General features: G+C 42.4%; 1 protein-coding gene across 1 annotated transcript; it reads left to right on the forward strand.

Annotated features, from left to right (window-relative positions):
• Positions 1-16165: 16165 nt before the first annotated feature.
• Tril (TLR4 interactor with leucine rich repeats) lies at positions 16166-21690 on the forward strand. Its single transcript, XM_005319152.5, has one exon. The coding sequence runs from the start codon at positions 16864-16866 to the stop codon at positions 19300-19302; it is 2439 nt and encodes an 812-aa protein (XP_005319209.2). The 5' UTR covers positions 16166-16863; the 3' UTR covers positions 19303-21690.
• Positions 21691-21898: the final 208 nt, after the last annotated feature.

Raw genomic sequence — 21898 nt, forward strand, 5'->3', positions numbered from 1 at the left:
ACCCTCAGAAATTGGGAAATAGAATTCAAACACAAAATATTGTTAAAGCTTCCCTGCTTTAAGATGAATTATTTGCCTGTACACATATATGCATATTTAATACAGTTTAGTAACTTTTCATCCTATTTTGAGCTTATTGGACAGAATATAATGGTGCTCAGAAGTAAACCAGAAAGTCATTTTGATACAGTTTAGCAAACTATTTATTCATATTAGTAATAATTGAGTTATTACTTAGAAATGAAAAAGAAAACGAGAAAGACAAGTTCAATTTTCAGGAGCAGAAATTATCTCTTAAGCTGGAATTTAAACATGCAGCTATACTGAATTAAGAGAATGTTTTATATGACATTTTTAGAAATGAGTAGTTCTTAAAAATAAAGAACTACACCTATTAAATACATATGAAAAGAGAAAGCAGAAATTTTTCATTTTTAGTGTCTGTCAGCTAGGAGTCTCTTATTCAGTACTTTTATGAGCCACATTCATATTGACGACAGTGTTGATGATCTTGATGTATGACAAAACCTTGAATGGCTTTCTAAAACCTCAAGATAGACTGTATTTATTTCAATGTTTCTAGTACTAAGCATAGTTAACTGTAATCAAATCTTCTGGAAACTATCACTATATGCTATATAATATCATTATACATAATGATCCTCTCATTTCCTTACCTTAAGGAGATTTTAAACATCGAGGATTCTCTGCTATTTACTTAAGCATGCATGCTTTTTCTTTCCCTAGTTGACTGACTTATTTAAGAGTTACTCAGTACTCATGCTCTATGCTAAGTGCTGCTTCTCTCCCCTTTGCAACTGGAGTGCAAGTGCATATTCTATTTCATAATGAATTTTAAAATCCACTTGAAGCCAAGGAAGTAATTCATAGCAATAGAATGGCTGGGGTGGTGGTATATTTTCAAAAATATTAGGACTTTGTTGTTAATATTGAGTATATATGCTTCATTTTTTGTTTGCTAATAGACAATGATAAACGAGCAATGGATAAAATCTTCACACTAAGGTGCAATTATTTGTAGGCAAGATCCACACCTTGACAGATTTCCAAGATGAAAAAAAAAAACTGAAACTGGATTTACTGACAAAATGCACACCTGTTTCAATTCAAACAAGAAATGATTAATGGGGCATTCTCATACCTGTGTAGAAGTCTACGCAAGATGCCGTAGACTGGTATTTTTAAAATGTACAGTGCAAACGAATCATCTGGGGATCTTGTTGAGATTCAGAGTTGGATTCTCAGGTTTGGGATGGAACCAGAGTCTGCACTTTTGACCAGGTGATGTTGCTGCTGCTGGTCTACAGAATTCACTTTGAATGACAAGGTACAGAGTAGAGGTCTGCATCCTGGCTCTATGTTGTGGGAAAACTTAAAAGAAATACAGAAGCCCAGGTCCCACCTTGAACTGAATCAGAATCTTCATGCTCCCTTTGTGCTTAGACTTAATTGTGACCCCTTCATATTCCTATGTTAAAGCCTGAACCCTTAGTGTGATGATATTTGGAGATGGGCTTTTAGGAGGTAATTAGGGACAGATGAAGTCAAGAAGGCAATGCATGATGGGATTAGTGCCCATATAAGAAGAGATGCCAAATCTCCAATTATTTATTTTTTTCTCAATTCCTCTCTCTTCTCCCTCTCAGGAATAGTAAGGATTCAGCTGTCTTCGAACCAAGAAGATGGTCTTCTCCAGAATTGAATTCTTCTCCACATTGAAACTGCACTGAGAAAACACATCTCTGTTATTTAAACCACTCATCACATTTTGTTGTGATAGACTGACACACCAGGTGATTCTAATAATATGGAGTACATATTGACAGTCATTGTTATAAAGGGTGTTGAAGGAACATAATCATCACTGTTTTAGGGCTCTGACGATCTACCTGGGGAGCAATAACTTGGGCCTGTAGAAGTCATGGTGGTTACATGTAAGACTGGGTCAGAGACGTAGAGAGTTAAGAAATTCAACAGCAAGGGAAGAGCCAGGGTTGGCATATGAGGGAAGAGGACTGTGTCATTTCTTATAAAGTTTGCTGAGGAATACATTTTTTAAAACTTAAAGGCATAATTTATATTATAGTATGAAAAAGTCTGCACAAATATTAAGTACTCAGCCTTGAGTCTTGACCATTGTACACAAGCATATAATTACTACTCAATTAAGATATAGAACATTGTTATTGGTTTCTGAGCTAATAACACTGAAGTTATTGACAAATAACTGTCTCTTTGAAAATTAATAACGGGTAAAGCACTTCCCTGTTTTTCCCAGTGCATATGTTTTCCAAGGCAACAAATTGATTTAGTTAGAGAAAGCTTTTCTTTATCAAGGAATGACAATTAATAAAGTAGACATAGAAATAATATTGGGAAAATCACTGGTTTGTAATATCTAATATCAATTTAGAGAAATCAAATTTGATCATTAGATGAATGATTGAGGAAAACCTTTTTTATCCCTATGGTGTTAAAATAATTCCACACAAAATGCATTCTGAAAGAGGATGATTTCACTCTACAGTAGCAAGCTTGGGAGTTCATCCTATACCCCAGAGGAGGGAGCAACAGGACACGGCCATTGCCCCAGAAAGATCTGTCAAGTACCAACCAGCTCATTCCTACCAGTCCCAGAGGCAATCACTATTCTGAATTCTGTCCCCACAAATGAGTTCATTTTGTTTAACAACTTTCTATAGAAGGAATTATGCAATGTGTGTGCAGGTTAGCTGAACTTTAGTAATGGCTGGCATGTGCCTTCTTTTTTATTTATTTTTATTCTATTTAGTCATACATGACAGCAGAATGTATTTTGACAGATAATACATACATGGAATGTAACTTCCCATTCTTGTGGTTGTATATGATGTGGAGTTACACTGGTTGTGTATTCATATATGAACATAGGAAAGTTATGTCCCATTCATTCTACTGTCTTTCTTATTCCCGTCCTCCTGTCTTCCCTTCATTTCCCTTGGTCTAATACAATGCATTTCCATTCTTCCTTTCCTTATTGTGCTACCTATATGTTACCATCCACCCATCAGAGAGAACATTTGGCCTTTGGTTTGGGGGGATTGGCTTATTTCACTTAGCATGACAGCCTCCAGTTTTATTCTTTCACTGGCAAAAGCCATGATTTCATTCATTTTATGGCTAATAGTCCATGTGTACATATGTACCACATTTTCTCTATCTATTCATCTATTAAAGGGCTTCTAGGTTGGTTCCATAGCTATTGTGAATTGAGCTGCTTTGAACATTGATATGGCATTGATGTGCTGATTTTAAGTACTCTGGGTATATGCCGAGGAATGGGATAGCTGGGTCAAATGTGGTTCCATTCCAAGTTTTCTGAGGAATCTCCATACTGATTTCCAGAGTAGTTGCCCCAATTTGCAGTCCCACTATCAACGTATGAGTGTATCCTCAACAATATTTATTATCACTTGTATTTTTGATAATTGGCATGTGCCTTCTTAAGTAATGCTAAATGAAACACACTATGGTACCCAAGATGTATCCTAGACTAAGTTTATTAACACAGGTCAAACACTTAGACATAACTACCAAAAATGTAGGGGCCAGAGGAACAAGCTAAGTTGGACACATGAGGAAGCAATCACACAAATATTGTATAGGAAGATTTATTTTAAAAAAGAAAAAGGACAATTTCGGATTTTAAAATACCTAAGTGACATAGAATCCAGATACAATGCATGATCCTGACCTAAATTCTGATTTGAAAAGACAGCTTTGGGGAACATCTGGGGGGTAACTGGGGTAATTGGAGTATGATCTGAATATTAGATATGAAAATCTATCAACACAGAAAGAGTTATACTAAAAGAAACAGGCAGTAGTACAATTTGGATGTGATTTACTCCCACCAAGTCATTGCCCATGTGAAAGTGTTGAGGGGAGAGGCTCCTTCAGAGGTAATCAGGTCCTGAAGGCTCCATTCTCTTGAAGGAATTAATGTAGTTCCCATGGAAGTGTGTTGGTTGTCATAAGAATGGTTTTTCTCCTGCTTCCTCTCTTACCATATGATGTTTTCCACAGATGGCAGCATCTCTTTTACTTTTCCGCCACCCATGGAGCAGCACTTGGCCCTCACCAGAAGCCAAGAAAATGCCAACCCCATGCTTTTAGGCCTTCAGAATGGTGATCCCAAATACATATATTTTTTTTTATAAATTATCCAGCCTCAGTTACTATGTTATAGCAGCAGAAAATGGACAAAGGCAGTTTGCAGCATTATGATCTCACTAGTTATAAGAACACATGCATATAAAAAGATCTGGAAATTTTGTACACTTCCCCCCAACTACACACACACAAATTTCCAAAATCATTATAATCACTGGTTGGTGAGTGTGTTGGTTTTATATTGCTTCCATAACAAATCATCAAAAACTTGGTGGCTTATAACAATAGGTATTTATTATCTTCTCGTTCTGTAGGTCAGAAGTTCAAGGTGGGCCTCCCTGAGTTGACATCAAAGTGTTGGCAGGGATGCATTCCTTTCTGAAGGCTCAAGGCAAGAATCGATTTCCTTGCCTTTTCTAGCTTCTGGGTGCTTCCTGCATTCCCTGGCCCTTGGCCACTTCCTCTACCTTCAAATCTAACAATGATTGGTCCTTCCACATTATAGCACTCTCAATTTTTCTGCTTCTGTCTTCCACTTTTAAGGATACTTAATGATTATATTAGGCCAAAGTAGAGATTTTTAGGATAATTTCTTTATCTTTAAGTCAAATGATTAACAACCTTAATTCAAGATTCAAACTTACTTCACCTTTGCCCTGAAGCCAAATGTATTTATAGATTTTGGGGATTAGAATGTAGACATCTTTGCAAGGCTATTAACCAGCCTCCCTTGGTAGGAATACAGTGTTTTATATTCTTAATGTTTCTATGTTACTTACTTTCTACTGTGCACATATATTGCTTCTGTAATAACCAAAGGCTATCATTTATTTAAAAATATATATAATGACGGAGGATAAAATAGCATTGTGGAGGTCATGGATACACACCTATAATGGGAATGAATAAAATACATCCTAATTATACATGAGAACAAGTAACAATAGCTTGGAAATTTTGCAATGAAAGGGTATTTTAAAACACTGTAGTTCAAACAATGTATGTCAAAAGACAGATGACTTATTCTGAAAAATGTTCTGTATCAAAAAAAAAAAAAAATGACCCAGCCAGGACAAGGGCACTATGGCCAAAGACTTATGTGAAAATATGCATAAGAATTTTCATAAAATGCATTCTGGTTCCAGCTCTGTCACTCACTGGCTGTGTGACCTTGTGCCAGTTATTTACCCTCTTATTGCTTCAACAGCATTCTCTAGGAGATTGGGTTAATAACCGCACTTTCCTCATGGAGTTGTTGGGGGATTAAGTGATTTAGTACTCACTTGTAGAGGGCTCAGGACTGGGCCTGGCACACGCTCAACACTCTCTAAGTGCCAGTCATTAATGTTTATTATTCTGGCAGGTGTTTGTTGCCACCTGTTTTGAATGGAAAATGACTCTGGAATTTAGTGAAGCTGGTACTTACATGCTATCACCTCAAGGAATTGGGAGTATTACATCCTGATTATCAATGGGGTTCTTACACCTGAGCACACTAGAGTAATTACCCTAAGGGTAATTGAAACTTTTCCCAAATGGCTAGGTTCCCAGAAAACACCCCATCAGTGATAGAATGGTGGCTAAATAATAATACTTTTGATGAGTTGACGGTTACTTAGCCCAGAATTATCAACATGTCAAACAGTACTTTCATCTACATGGTTCCAACATCTGTATTCTGGTGGAAGTAAAATCTAATGTGCTCTTTGACCACTTGGGGTCAAAGCAGTTTTCCTGGACTATGAGAGACTGGTGACAACTTTGGTATGCATATCCTGCTCATTGTAGATTAATATTAAACCAGCAGGACACCATGAATTGCTGAGATCAGTCAAGCACACAAAGTGGAAAACCACAGTCCATCGTACAACTCCCAGATTTTAAATAAAACACCATATTTAAAGAATTGTTCTTTAACAAATTTCAATGAATTGAATAATGTTCTAACAAAGACATGCAATCAATTCTTTAATGTTGGAAGCTGGAAGGATCTTCTAGAGCATTTCATCCAACAGCCCTCAAACCAGGTCAACCGTCCTACCTGCCATCCCCAGGATGTTTCTTAATTCTCTGCAGGATTTCTCAGTCTTGATTGTGCTATTGTGCCCCATCTCCAAGACAGATATGGGATTGAGGACCAGCCTCTCTGATGTCAGGTCATCTTTGCATATTATAATGGCCATGACTGGTGAGATCTCACAACCACATCACTCCATAGAAGCAGAAACTGCTGTCCTGTGAGGTCAGATATTTTGACATGTAAACTAAATGGCTGCAGAGCAGGACCAGAATCCAGGTCTATCTGAGCAGCTTTCCAGGAGGAATCTGGTTGGTGAACACTGTGCTTTGAGCCCAGCTGAACTGGAGAAGAGTAATGATACTACAGAAAGATGGAAGCAGAACCTAGAGAGGATACCTGAGAATGTGTTTCCCTGCTTGTATGGTTTGAAGGTGGCCCCTTCAGAGTTCAGGTGTTGCCAATATGACAGAATTGGGAGGTATGAAGTCATAAAGTTCTGCCCGCGTGCATGGGATTAGGTGCCTCTATAAAAAGGTCTGATGGAGGGAGCTTGTCCATTTTGCCCTTCTGCTTTCTGCCATGTGAAGACCCAAAAGTTCTTCCCTCCAGAGGACACAGCATTCAAAGTGTCCTCTTGGCAATAGAGACTAAACCTTCACCAGACTATGTACCTATAACACCTTGATCTTGGACTTCCCAGCTTCCAGGTCTGTGAGAAATAAATTTCTATTCTTCATAAATTTCCCAATCATTGATATAGCGACATAAAACAGACTTTTTGCCTAGACTAACATTTACTAAAGACCTACAATTTAAGGAAAGACCCTGTGACAGGGCATTGCACAGGACACCAAGAAGCTATGCATAAGACTTGATCTGGGCCTCCGGAGACTCCAGAGTCTCATTGAGGACACAAGTGGTGGAATGTCAGTACCAATACTACTTTCAGAACACCTGTGGTATTCTAAGTACTTTCACATACATTTCTCAAAACTCTTGCATTGGGCAAGTATGACTCTTCTTTTTTTATAGATTAAAAAAAAAAAAGAACCATATCAGAGACTGATGTAGTTCAAGGGCATAGATGCAATAAGTGGACGCCATCTTCCTAACATCCCATATTATCTCATGGATAGTTTCCTGAAAAATTTGGCTTTTTATGACTTCTCCAAATGCTTTGGGGATATTTATACTCTGTGCAATAAATTTTTGGACTATTCAGTTTATTTCCATTCCAAGATTGATTTTTTAAAAAATGTTTAAAAGAAGACCATTTGTAACAGGGAAGGACATGTCAGGGCAACAGGAAAAGCAAGAATAAATATGGAATCATACACATTTTTACCAAAGACTCTTAATAAGAAAATCCAAATATTCATTATAGAAAATTCTGATTATAGAAAATATTGAAGAAAAAAAATCTGCATTCTCATTAACTAAAGGAATAGCAGTGTCCAGGAAGCCATTAGTGTCCAAATTTCTAAGGCCATATGCACTATAAAATTGACTATTTAAATTAAGCTTTTGAAAATTCTTTACTTCCAAATATCTAAGTGGTTATGCTTCTTTTTTCTTCAATCTGCAGAGTATTATAGCAGACAATGAAAAAGATGCTAAGAGCATTCATGCTTGTGGTTTCTCAATTATATTTTGGAAATGAAGTAGGGACGAAGGGTCCTGGGAGGGTCTTTATGAGCCTATTAGCATTCTAGCAACAGAAATATTTGATTCTGCCTGCAGCAAGGGCTGCAGTGCTGTGACTGAAGTCTTTGATCTAGGGTCCCACTCCAGCATATGGTGTTACTAAGCATAATCAAAGTGCAAATCGTCATAGAAAATTACAGACACTCTGAAAAGGGGATGGTTGCTTCCTTCCTCTAATTTCCTTTCCTGCCATGTTCCTGGTCTTAAGTAAAAAAACATTTGGGTTTTTGATGAAATCTGCAAACACTTTTAGGGTATTTACGATGTATAGAGTCAATTACTTAACTGTCCAAAATTATTTCCATTACTGAGATTGACAGCATGTCTCTTGCCAGGACAGACCCAGTTCTCAGCAGCATGGGCATGAAAGTATCTCCTTTATTTTGGTTCTATACAATGACAATAGACTAGTGAGACATCTGTAGCTAGTTATACATGACAAAGGAATGCATTATTACAATTCATATTACATGTATAGAACACAATTTTTCATATCTCTGGTTATACACAAAGTTGAGTCACATCTTTCGTGTCTTCATACATGTACTTAGGGTAATGATGACCATCGCATTCCACTGTCTTTCCTACCCCATGGCCCCTTCATTCTCCTCCCTCCCCTTTTCCCCTTTGCCCTATCTAGAGTTCATTTAATTTACCCCCTTTCCTGCAGCATATTATGGATCAGCATCCTTAAATCAGAGAAATCATTTGGCATTTGGTTTTTAGGGATTGGCTAATTTCATTAGCATTATATTCTCCAGCTCCATCCATTTATAGGCAAATGCCATGATTTTATTTTCTTTACAGCATACTACAGGAATACAGCCACATAAATGTTTACAGCAGCACAATTCACAATAGCTGTGAAACCAACCTAGATGCCCTTCAGTAGATGACTGCATTTTAAAAATGTGGCATATATACATAATGGAATATTATTCAGCAACATCCAGGTTTTGATAACAAATCTTTATGTATGAGTTGTTAATCCTTTCAACTGATATTCTTTAAAGGGGTTTTAAATTCCAAAGAGCTGAATGATGCTCCATGGAAGAAATGCAATTGATTCTTCAATATTTCAAACTGGAAGGGATCTAAGTATTTCATCCAGTCTTCCTCGATATGGTCAATAAGGAGCCCCCAATAAGTATTTCTAAGCCATTAATTATATCAATTTGCATTGAGTTGTCAAATAGTAAATTTTTAAGAATCGTATCTATCAGCCCATTAAAGAGGGTGAGAGACAATTTCCAATACATAAATTGAAAACCATCTTGTTTTGTTAGAGGTAATCTTGCTTGCCACCTCCTAACATTTGTTGTAAAGTGTGACTGACGGTGATAAGCTTGGGCTCAGAGGAACAAGCACCAGGCAAGTGTGCAAGTTTGGAAGCATGTGTACCCAGGAAGGCACTGTCTGTCCTTTCTCGTGATTCTTTACTATTATGTTGAAGACTTGCGTGAGTTGTCATTATCAAAGGGGAAAAATGATATCTACATCTCCATTCAGAAAAGCTAATCAAGTACAGCCGAGCCCACCTATAGAAGGTGAACAGTGAAGCAGTTGGGCTGGCTGTCCTTTCCAGTGGTCAGTGCCTGCACCTGATGGGTAGTGCCTTACTCTACCAGTTGTTAAATATTTTGAGTATTCCCACCAACAACTGGCCTCATTGGTTGTACATATAGGTGTGTGTCAATGAAGAGGTCCATCTGCAAAACCTGAGGTCAGCAGCCAAAGGTTTGAATGGTAATTTACATGCTACCAGTACAGCAGCAGATCCTAACAAGAGTCAGCTAACTGGTGCATGCCTGTAATTCTAGCAGTTTGGGAGCCTGAGGCAGGAGGATTGTGAGTTCAAAGCCAGCCTCAGGTGCTAAGCAACTCAGTGAGACTCTGTTTCTAAATAAAATACAAAATAGGGTTGGGGATGTGGCTCAGTGGTTGAGTGCCCATGAGTTCAATCCCTAGTATCCCCCACCCCCCCAAAAAGTGAGCTAACTTCTCTAGCTCTCAGTATCATCTCTTAAAGTCAGGGAGTGAACAGTTCTCTCACAAAATATATAATGATGTCAAAACTGATATTAGATATGAATCATTTAAGATTCTAAAAATATTTTCAAATACATAGTAATTATATGTAATTTAGAAAATATGAAAAAGTAGAATGAAGACAAAATTATTTCTCACCACCTAACATTTCTCTCGTTTATTTTTATGAAAGTTTTGACAATTCAACATCAGTTGTTGAGTAGTCGAAAAATGATATAAAACAAGAAGATTGCCCTTCTAGATTGGTGGTTACAACTGGTTAAATAAATATTATTAGAGTAGTGTGTAGAAATCTAAATAAAAGAATAGTGGAAAACTGTGCCATAAAATACAGTCTGGTTCTTAGAGATGACAAACTTGAATGTTTGAATGTACTTAAGAGATACTATTATACCTCAAGCATTTCTTTAGGTTACTGACTCCATTTCATTCTAGGGGAAATTGCCTTATATTACCGCTTTAAAATTTCAGTTACATGTAAATAAGCCCTATACTCTAACCATAAACAACACGTGCATTGCCTCATTTCCTAAGTCATTATGCTCAGTCAACATCTGCCTTTCCTTTTTGACTTGCCGGAGGGTCAACAGCTCACTGCAGTTCTTGGAGATACAAAATCTATTTAAACACATTGGTTTCAAATTACTGGCTCTTTGAATTGATAGATTTTCCTTGGACATAAAAATCCAGTGTTGGGAGCATTCACTGTAAATGGCCTGAAACACAATGCTTGCTTTCTAAGTTCTAAAGGTTTTAATTCTTTATATTTTCTTTCAAAAAATAATTCCTCTCACAGAATGGCATACTCACAGTTTTTACCTATGAAGGCATGATCCTCCTGGATGATGATACATTTGTCTCCCCAGCCATGCTAAGCTCTCTGAAGGTCTTTATTTTCCTCTCTCCTACTAGCAAAGGAGATACTGAAATGCCTCCGTAAGTCCTTAAAAACTCTAGGTTAGTGGTCCCCAGGCTTGAGTCCTCACCAGATAATACCTGGGGATCTGCTAAGTAAAATCTCTAGATCCTATTCTGAAAATTCTATTACCAGATTCTCTGGGGCTGGCCAAGGATCCTGTATTTTTTAAAAGTTCCTCTGTAAAACTAGGAAAATGACTCTTCCTATCTTAGAAGGTAGTTTTGGCAACGTATGAGTGCTTTTATACAGAATGCTCAGATCACTGCCCAGCTCAGTTAAGCACCACTTAATTGCTAGTTATTATTATTGCTGTTGTTCGAGGTAGAACACTCTAACTTGAAAATCTGAAATTCAAAAAGCTCTGAAATCTAATACATTTTGAGCATCAACGTTTTGAGATCAAAAAGCTGCAGATTTTAGAGAATTTTGAATTTCATATTTTTGGATCTGGGACACCAAACCAATAAAGTTTATGCAAATATTTCAAAATACAAAAAAAAAATCTCCAAAATCTGAAATAGTCAAAAATTTTAGACTAGGCATTATCAACCTGTATGATTAGCCAATCAGAAACAGATGTTCTGAAATATTGTCTATGTATTCTCCAATGTGAGTGTGTATAAAAAATCATCTAGCAAACTTACAAATGCAGACATGGTGGTTTTGCTGCCCAGAGATTCTGACTCAATAAGGCTGGTTTGTAACTAGAGACCTGCATTCCTGTATTTCCCAAAGGGGAAAAAGGAGCATTGGTAGATAGTCAGTAAACCAGCAGTTACCTGATTCACATTCCTCATCCCCAAGGAAAAGAAAATTTGCCTCTTGGGCTGGGGCTAAGATGTAGCTCACTTAAATAGAAAGATAACTTTGGGGGTCATTTGATAACTTGCCAAGGGGCCACTGGGACTGTCTAGTATCCTACTTCATCTATGTCAGGAGCCACACTGCCTGTCTGGGGTTGGCTCACAGGTGGTGAGGAAACAGCTGTTATTCCTGAAGGCTGCCCAGGGGGAAGCTCCAGGATGCTGCTCCAACAGGTTTGGCCTGACCCCCACTACACAGGGGAGCCTTGGCCAGAGTTCTCCTCCCCAACCCACCTTTCACCAAAGCAGTGCCTGAGCAACTCCTGCCAGCTCCTGGGATTGCTAAAGACATGGCCTGGAATACTCTATGGCTGAAGTGTAAGGGAACCACAGGCCACTTGGGAAGACATAGGTACACTCCTAGGAAGACCCAGAAGATTCTGTGTCTGGGCAAGAATGCCTGAGACCCTTACGCCACATACACGTGGTGGAATCCGCCCAAACTCTCTTATGCATCTGACCTCCGAAACCTCTCACCACATTTTGAGATACAAAGTGCAAGCTTCTAAAAGTAAAAGGACAAAGTTCTTATTTCCCTTCTGAATGGCCTTCCTTCCTGGATTTCCAGTTGTGATGATGCCAATTATACATTTAAGCATAATCAATACTTGAATCTCCTGGAACTCGATCAAGTCTGGATCCCTCCATGAACAAACACGTTACATCGTTAAGAGATAGTTATTTAGATGGAGACAACTATGCTTTTACTAAAGAACATTGCTTTTCATAGAAATTTTGGCCTAGCCTATGTTATAATAAAGGAGAATTTATAGTTTCAAAAAGTACTTTCCTTCAAACTCCTGTAATTTTTCTCCTTGTTCTTTCTAAATCAAACATATACTTTCTCCCCCAAATGCTACATATGGACAGGTCTCTCTAATATTTGAAAAGCCTAAAATTAGAGCACCAAAGAAGGTCCCTGGCCCACAGTACCCCTTTGCAGCTCTGGCCATGTGTTACCAGAGCTCTCCTGGGGAAACCCCAGTCACATCTCCAGCTGTTTCTTACACAGCTGCCCCTTGGTTTTCCCTTGGCCCGACAGGATGGACACTTGTGACATAACTAGCTCCCAGGAGAAGGATGGGACAAGGCCCTCACACACTTAGGCAGTTGTGCATGGAATTCCAGGGTCCCAAGAATCTTTAGCAGGAGTGGGGTTATGAGCTGTGCTGGGCGTTCCCCTCAGAGGCCTGAAATTCTGCTCTTTGAGGTAGTGTCTGACCACATGAGAAACTGAACATGGCCCCTCTAAAGCACAAGGTACAGGTAGGGACCTGTGTTGCTCTGGTCCAAAGGTTGTATTACATGCACAATAGCTCCACAACATCTGTGTATGTGTTCCATCCATAAATATCTTGGTCTGGATGTTCTATCCACATTTGTCCCAGGCATATCATTGTCACAGATTCCAAGGACCTAGAAGGCAAAAAGCAGGGAGTCATTTTCTTTGCATAGCAACTACTTTGTTTATTTAGCCAAAGATTCCTCTTGATGTTGCAATGCAAATATAAAGAAGTCAATGGCCTGATGAAATCCTTAAAGAGGATCGAAGGAATATTTATTCCAAGTCATGTGCAAGCTAGGTTGTATGATGCTGTTAAAGAATAAAGATGTTAATAAATTTAACCCCAAAGATGCACATGGAAGATTTGGAGGGTCCTACCATAACTCCTGAAAGACAGGTGGTCTGAAAATTAAATGTGAACATGTAGCATTACAGAAATGAAGAACTTACGGGTCACATACGAATAGCACATGAATTTACTCTCAAGTATTTAAACATCATTATTTGGAAAATTCAGCCTCAGGTGATACATCTTAAAAAAAGCAGGGGGGAGAATTCGTTTAAAAGATGGTGGTTACACTTTTTGAGAATGTGTGTGTTATCACTTTATCTGTAGATTTCAAAATCTCACTCTAACTGAAAACTAGATTGAGGAGCTAAAAACACCTATCAGAAACTGTTCACACTCATTTGGAATGCTGCATATGTATCCATTGTAAACAGGGCTAACTACTTGCAGTTGATGAGTTGCTTCAAGAAAATGGAATGTGATAGAAAAACTGTTGTCTTTTGGTACCAGAGACTGAACCCAGGGGTACTTAATCACTGAACCGCATCCAAGTGCTTTTTGTATTTTATATTTTTTGACACAGGGGTTTTTTTGTTTTGTTTTGTTTTTGCTAAGTGGCTTAGGGCCTCATTAAATTGCTGAGGGTAACTGTGAACTTGTGATCTTCCTGCCTCAGTATCCCAAAACGCTGGGATTACAGACTTGCAGCACCACACCCCACAAAGCAATTGTCTTTTGACAAGAAAGCAAGTATAATGTTGTTTTACTAGCAATATAGGACTACGGTAGAAATATTAAACACTAGTCAAGAATGTAAAAAAGCCAAAACAGAAAAAAAAATACTAAAAAAAATACTAAAAGGAATGAGACATATCCTCACCAAAACAGAAAAAAAAAATACTAAAAAAGGTCAAATGAAAATATAAAGTGGAAGTATTATCTTTTATAAGCAATAGGGAATGGAGCGTTTTAGAAGTCTAATAATTTTGTAAGTCTTAATTAGAGATGACTATGAGCAAAATCTAGAGTCCTGTGGCCTTCTGAAGGCCCTGTCTACTGCTCTCTTATACTTTGAGGTTTTTTTGCAAAAGGTCAAGAGGACAAAGCAGCTTATGCAAAGAGGTAGGATCTTATTTCTGCTTCTTCCTCTTCCATACCAGGCTTCATTGAGCTTTCAATCCATTTGCTACTCAAAAGGCTCTTGGCACTCTCAGAGGCTGTGGGTGGTGGGAGCTCACCTGCTTTGAAGCTCATGATATGTGAGCTCCATCCCAGGAACCTCCAGTGATTCAAGCTGGGAGTCCACAGCCTTCAAGCATTGGTTCCTTTGAAAAATTTGGATCATCTCTATTGTAGGCAGGGACTGAAGGTCCCCCTAATTGTTTCTCTGGCCCCGATCAAAGATCTGGGAACCTGTGCTCTATGACACAAGGCTTAGGTTCTGTTCTCCTCTTAATGTAGTTGAACTTTCAGAGTCATCAAGAACTAAAGGGAATTTCAGGCTTTCAAAATAAGAACTAAAACCCAAACTACCTGGATAACTTTATATTGATAAATAGACACTTGGTTCCCCAACTTCACCTTTCATTTGAAATCCAAAACAAATTACAAGCAAATCTGGTGCCCCAAATGGACTTTTCACTATCTGCTTACCTTGATTTCTCGAATATCCATCGCCTCACAAAGCCAAGGTCCCTGTTCACCCATGAATTCTTTGCTGACCATCCTATCAGTGATCTCAACTTTTTCTAAATTCAGAACTTGCTTCTATCATGTCCCTGTACAAATTTCTCAGTGTGGCAGTGAAACAAAGAAATTATTAAAAATCATTCAAATCTTTGCATCTTTATCATATCACCACTTTATATTTTCATTTGCCCTTTCAATGGATTGCCTTCCCAATAGATTGTAACCTCTGAAGGTGTGGATATGTCTCATTCCTTTAATTTTCCACACTACTGCAGAGTGAAATTATACTTTTCTTTCTGGACACCTTGGGTACAGGCAGAGAAGAAGGAGCTTCCCTCTCTCTCTCTCTCTCTCTCTCTAATAAGATGGTCTGCATAAATAAATAGTAATTAATAGCTATCCCGTGCTCATTCCATGCTCAGCTGGAGCAACCTCCAAAGAGCCATAAATAAAACGCTCCATTCCCTATTGCTTATAAAAGATAATACTTCCCCCAACTAAACCCAGCCTGAGTACTTACAGGCCTAAAAACTTTGAAGATCATTGCAAGCCTGGGCATAAAGCACGAGGGCCCTGCAGGTAGCAGTTACCACAGGGCTGTGCAGGTTATTATCCATATGCACACGTGCAGAGCCTACCCCAAGGGCTCTGAGACTGGAGAATTAATGGGACTGAATCACCAAAATCTGACAGACACTTTCATGGTGGCAGAACCAGTTCTGAGCTTTCTTCTTGCTCTTCCCTACAGCAGATCAAGCAATTATTAAGTTCAGATACCTACAAGAGGGTGGTGCTTTTCTGTATTTGGAACAATCAGATACCCAAATACGCAATTGTCTGAATGGGTTGAAGTAGCCTCTATGTACTGCGGTTCATCGACCACTTTCTGCAGGCAATCTCCCCCGCCCCCAGCCCCATACTTCACGTCGAAAAATGCTGGCGAACTCTGGTGCTGCACAAACTTCCCTCAGGTTGGCACCTAAAGAATAAATGGGTAAAAACCTTAAGGCAAGGCGAGCTCCTACTGTTCCAAAGCTGCTGGTGTACTCGCCTAAAATAAAAAGGTCTCTGTCTGCAAATCCCGTTTGCTCGCCCGGTAATCCACTCCCACCCCCAGCCCTGCGTGGCCGACCCGTACAGCTGTTTTTAATCCCTACTTTTCTCACTTGGCGTCCCGGGCTCGGGCTGACCAGACGCGGAGTCACTTAGCGTTTCCTCCTCCCCCTTCCGAGGTCTATCCTCCCTCCGCCGTCTCCTCTTTCTCCGCCTGCGTCCCCGGGGGGCAGAGTGTGGGAAGAACGAATTTCCGCCGGGTTTGCTCGCTTCTAGCCGACTTGGGTCCCTTCCGGACGCAGCCCGCGCGCCCCCCCGGGCTGTTGCACCGGGCCCGCGTTCAGAATCCTAGACAAGAGCGAGGAGGCGCCGGCTGCGGGGGCCGATCCGCCGGGGTTCAGCAGCCAAGCCTCGCCCCGCGGAGCTCTTGGAAGGGCTCCCGCCTGCAGCTGGGGAATCCGCTCGGCGGGGAGAATCCGCGCCAGGGAATCCAGCTCTCCCGACTCGGCTGCAAACAAAAAGCGCGAGGTCTTGCTCCCTCCCCTCTACCCCACGACGCGCACCCGGAGAAACAGTTTTTTTGCAGAAATGCAACAAGTAGCATCTGTGGCTCCAGGAGCACCCTGCGCCGCCTGACTTGGCCCAGCGAAGCCTGCCTGCAGAAACCCAGGCCAGCCACCGGACAAAAGGCGGAGGAGGGGCAGAGAAGTCCAAAAGAGGCCATTAAGCGACTCTGGCCAGGCCAAGGGGAATGCAGAGGAGACATACAGCCGGCGGGCCAAGAGGACAAGCCGGCCGCAGCACGCAAGGCGGGCGGCGATGGAGGCTGTCCGCGCCGCGCGCTTCCTGTTCCTGGTGTGTGGTTGCCTTGCGCTCCCGCCACGGGCCGAGCCGGTGTGCCCCGAGCGCTGCGACTGCCAGCACCCCCAGCACCTCTTATGCACCAACAGGGGGCTCCGCGCCGTGCCCAAGACTAGCTCGCTGCCTAGCCCCCAGGACGTGCTCACCTACAGCCTTGGAGGCAACTTTATAACTAATATCACAGCCTTCGACTTTCACCGTCTGGGGCAGCTCAGAAGGCTGGATTTGCAGTACAACCAGATCCGCTCTCTGCACCCCAAGACCTTCGAGAAGCTCTCACGGCTGGAAGAGCTCTACCTGGGGAATAACCTCCTGCAGGCGCTCACACCCGGCACATTGGCTCCGCTGCGCAAGCTGCGTATCCTGTACGCCAACGGGAACGAGATTGGCCGCTTAAGCCGTGGCTCTTTCGACGGCCTGGAGAGTCTGGTCAAGCTGCGGCTGGACGGGAATGCTCTAGGGGCGCTACCGGACGCAGTCTTCGCCCCTTTGGGAAACCTGCTCTACCTGCATCTGGAGTCCAACCGGATCCGCTTTCTGGGCAAGAACGCCTTCTCCCAGCTGGGCAAACTGCGCTTCCTCAACCTCTCTACCAACGAACTGCAGCCCTCCCTGCGCCACGCAGCTACCTTCGCACCGCTGCGCTCCCTCTCCACTCTCATACTCTCAGCCAACAGCCTGCAACACCTCGGCCCGCGTGTCTTCCAGCACCTGCCACGCCTGGGCCTACTCTCTCTCAGGGGCAACCAACTTACTCACCTGGCACCAGAGGCCTTTTGGGGGTTGGAGGCCCTGCGCGAGCTGCGCCTAGAGGGCAATCGTCTGAACCAGCTTCCCTTGGCGCTGCTGGAACCTTTGCATAGCCTGGAGGCCCTGGACCTCAGCAGCAATGAGTTGTCTGCCCTGCATCCCGCCACCTTTGGTCACCTGGGCCGACTGCGCGAGCTCAGCCTGCGTGACAACGCGCTCAGTGCCCTCTCAGGGGATATCTTCGCTGCCAGCCCGGCCCTCTACCGGCTGGATCTAGACGGCAACGGCTGGACCTGCGACTGCCGGTTGCGGGGCCTGAAGCGCTGGATGGGTGACTGGCATGCACAAGGCCGGCTCCTCACCGTTTTTGTGCAGTGTCGCTATCCCCCTGCTCTTCGGGGAAAGTACCTGGATTACCTGGATGATCAGCAGCTGCTGAATGGGTCTTGTGTGGATCCGTCCGCTTCCCCAACCGCCAATAGTAGGCGACTGACCCAGCCCACAGCCGCGGGGGAAAAGATGACTTCCCCTGCAGATGGTCTCCTGGAAGAGCAGGCGCAGGCGCAGCCCCAGCCCCAGCAGCGGGGTAGATTTCTAGGTGAGGTTGCCTGGGATGTGGCCGCCAGGGAGCTCGTAGGTAACCGCAGCGCTCTAAGATTGAGCCGACGGGGTCCGGGCCTCCAGCATCAGAGCCCTTCTGCTGCTGCTGCTGTTGTGGACCCCCCTCCACAGCCCCTGGACCTGCAGGAGAAGCCTAGTCTGGGACGTCCGACCCTGCCTGAGCCCATCCACGCGGAGCCCACACCAACCCAGCCCACTTCTGCACAACCGGCCGCCGGTGACCCCTGGCAGCGCGCAGCGAAGCAACGCCTGGCCGCAGAGCAGCAGGAGGGCGCCTCCCAGTTCCAAGGCAGTGGGGTGAGCTTGCCGCCTATGGTATCTGACCCGTGTGACTTTAACAAATTCATCCTATGCAACCTGACAGTGGAAGCAGTAGGCGCGGACAGTGCCTCGGTTCGCTGGGCCGTGCGTGAGCACCGCAGCCCCCGGCCGCTGGGCGGCGCGCGCTTTCGTCTGCTTTTCGACCGCTTTGGCCAGCAGCCCAAGTTCCACCGCTTCGTCTACTTGCCAGAGCGCAGCGACTCGGCCACGCTGCGCGAGCTACGCGGGGACACCCCCTACCTGGTGTGTGTGGAGGGAGTGCTTGGGGGTAGAGTTTGCCCTGTGGCCCCCCGGGACCACTGTGCAGGGTTGGTCACCCTGCCAGAGGCAGGGAAGCGGAGTGGCGTCGACTATCAGCTGCTGACCTTGGCCCTCCTGGCAGTCAACGCACTACTGGTGCTCTTGGCCTTGGCCGTCTGGGCGTCTCGCTGGCTGCGGAGGAAGCTTCGGGCCAGGCGGAAGGGTGGAGCCCCTGTCCATGTTCGCCACATGTACTCCACCCGACGGCCCCTGCGCTCCATGGGCACTGGTGTGTCGGCAGACTTCTCGGGATTCCAATCTCACCGGCCACGCACCACCGTGTGTGCACTCAGTGAAGCGGACCTTATCGAGTTCCCCTGTGACCGATTCATGGAGAGCACAGGTGGTGGTGCAGGAGGCAGCCTGAGGCGGGAGGATCACCTTCTGCAACGATTTGCTGACTAGGTCCAGGGCAACCCTGCATGTGGAGGGAAACCATCTCATTGGCTTTGAAGAGCCACCTCTCCGTGGGGCTCCCAAGCCCAACTCAGGGGAAGACCTGTTAATACTTCTCCTTTTCCCCTTTTGTGCATTTGTCAGAGAGGACAAAGGGGACAGAGAGCCAATCTAGGTATTACCGTCCACTTCTGAGTACTAACTAATGAAGCAAATATATGATAGACGGTGGTCAAGGCCAAGAGTAGGGGGCAAATGGATAGTGGCTACAGAGGCAGAAGTCATGGCACAGCTAAGGGATGGCTCTTATAACCATGCTATGCAATAGCCTGTTCTCCTTTGGGCTAGAAAAGGGTGCTTATGACCCAACAAACATGGCCAGAAAAAGTCAAGCCAAGCCTGGAGTGCATGCTTTTTTGTTTATTCAGTGTCAAACAGAGGAGTTTTGTTTCTATTTAAGGAAAAAGGAACTTATTTCCATTACAAAGGAGGCTTGGCATCTGACTCTCCAGGTCTGGGGGGTCTCTGCCAGGAAGGGTGAAGTAAACAGGTGGTAACACTCTTGCCAAGAAACTCAATTATGTTGGCCGGTAGCGCATTGCATTCAGGATACCCTAAGGTTTAAATAATAAAAGACGCTATGTTTTTTTTTCAACAATGTGAAGATCTCTGACATTTAACAAACTGACCAATAAACTCAAAGACTATTTTAATTGGACTGGGCCGTTCAACTAGTTTCCTTTTAACATGAACCGACAAGAACATTTGCTGACTCTAAGGGTAACTAACATTACATACTTTCTCAGGAGAAGGCTGCATACAAGACTTCTCTTTCAGGGTTGTTCCTGTGGTTTTAATATTATTCTTTTAAACCTATATATGGAAAAGGAAAAAATCAATGTCAGATTTGATAAAAGAATGTAATAGGTATGTAACTGATGACCCCCCCCCCAGGGAACTCAAGCAATCCAGCCTACCACTTCTCTGACTGTGTGTCTACATGGGAATAAATGCAATGTAGTTCTCATTGCATTTTAATCAGTGACACTCAGTTGACTGTGCCTACTTCTGAGTTTCACAGTTAAGCAGTAAAAGTAATTTCTTAATAAGCAAAAGGTGATTGTTGGGGCCAGGGTGTAGCTCAGTGGTGGAGCACTTGCCTAATGTATGAAGTCCTGGGTTCCATCCCCAGCATCACAGAGACAAAACAAAAGGTAATTGTCAATTAATAGTGTAATCTTTGACCACATTAATGTCTGTCTTTATATGAAACTGTAGACAGGAAGAAATTACGGAAGACAAATGTGAAAAAAAAAATACATCAATGGGTATCTGTTTCTACTAAAACTAGAAGGTTTTTATGAGTACTTAACCCTCACTGTGAAAGAATTCTATAGTTTGCAAATTAATCCCTCTACTACCCAGTGTTTTACTGTGTGATTAAATCTTATCTTTTAGTAAATAGTTGTGGTATTACTTTTCAATATTTTTATTTTAAACTTAGGGTTAGTCTCCTTTATTGGTTTAGTTTCCAGCTATTTGGGATACTTTCAATCCCTAATATTTATGAAGTACATGTTTATCTCTAAATGTAGTGGTTTGGTTTACATTAATAATTTTGTGTGTGGTCTAAAAATCAGTCACTGGGAGGGTATACACTGTGGTTATAGTCACCATGTTTGTGGATTTATTGGCATTAGAGTACCATGGAGGCCACTATAATGGTGCTAAGGCTAACAGTGAGTCTTCTGTTTAGGGCCTCAAGCCCCTGAGGGTCCTGATGACTCAGGGAATCCATCACAGTCCAGGGGTCCTTTAACCCAGGTCACTTCTTTTATGTTTGGCCTAAATTGAGCCATGCCTGACCTTGTCCCAGCCACTGAGCAGGGATCCAGGGACTTAAATGAGCTGATCTTTGTTTATGTTCAGATGAGTAAATGTCCAGACCACTTAAACTACAGCTGCTTTTCTGGCAGTCTTATCTGCAGGGCCAAAACTTAATAAACCACAGGAAATAGACTGTCATTCTTTGTTTGCCACCAGTGCTTGTTTTAGATTCAGAACATATTGGTACATAGAGTTTTTTGCTCTTATTTTCAACCAGCTGGCTATCTGGCACCTTTTGTATTCCTGGCTTTTCTTCTTCCTGGTATAATTGTATCTCTTAGCTGTTTCTTTGCACAGCAGTGTAATATTAAGTCCCACTGAAAATGCGGAAAAGACCTCTGATTCTATCCATCACCCACCTTTTCTGCTGCAGAACATCACTGGAAATGCTTACTGCCTGGATCTGTGTTCTACTTTAAACAGTTTCACTGGAAAGTCTTTCAGTGGGAAATGAATAAATGTCATACATTGTTTTGCTCAGTTATGTCAATAAACCCACTTATTAACAGATGTTTTATTGCTCAAGTTTCCAAATATTTTATACCCTTTCATAATGACATGCGTTTTTACAGCAGTTTTCATCTATGAAAAGGAAACATAAGCTTGAAGTTTTTCTGTCCTCTTTAATGTTTTTCTAATTTCCGTTTTCACAGTAGAGTATGAACTTCATCTTAAAGAAATGGCTGTATGACTTTATACCCAAAGGAACAATGAGATG

Source organism: Ictidomys tridecemlineatus, chromosome 2 (assembly GCF_052094955.1).
Source record: "Ictidomys tridecemlineatus isolate mIctTri1 chromosome 2, mIctTri1.hap1, whole genome shotgun sequence".
NCBI lineage: Eukaryota > Metazoa > Chordata > Mammalia > Rodentia > Sciuridae > Ictidomys > Ictidomys tridecemlineatus.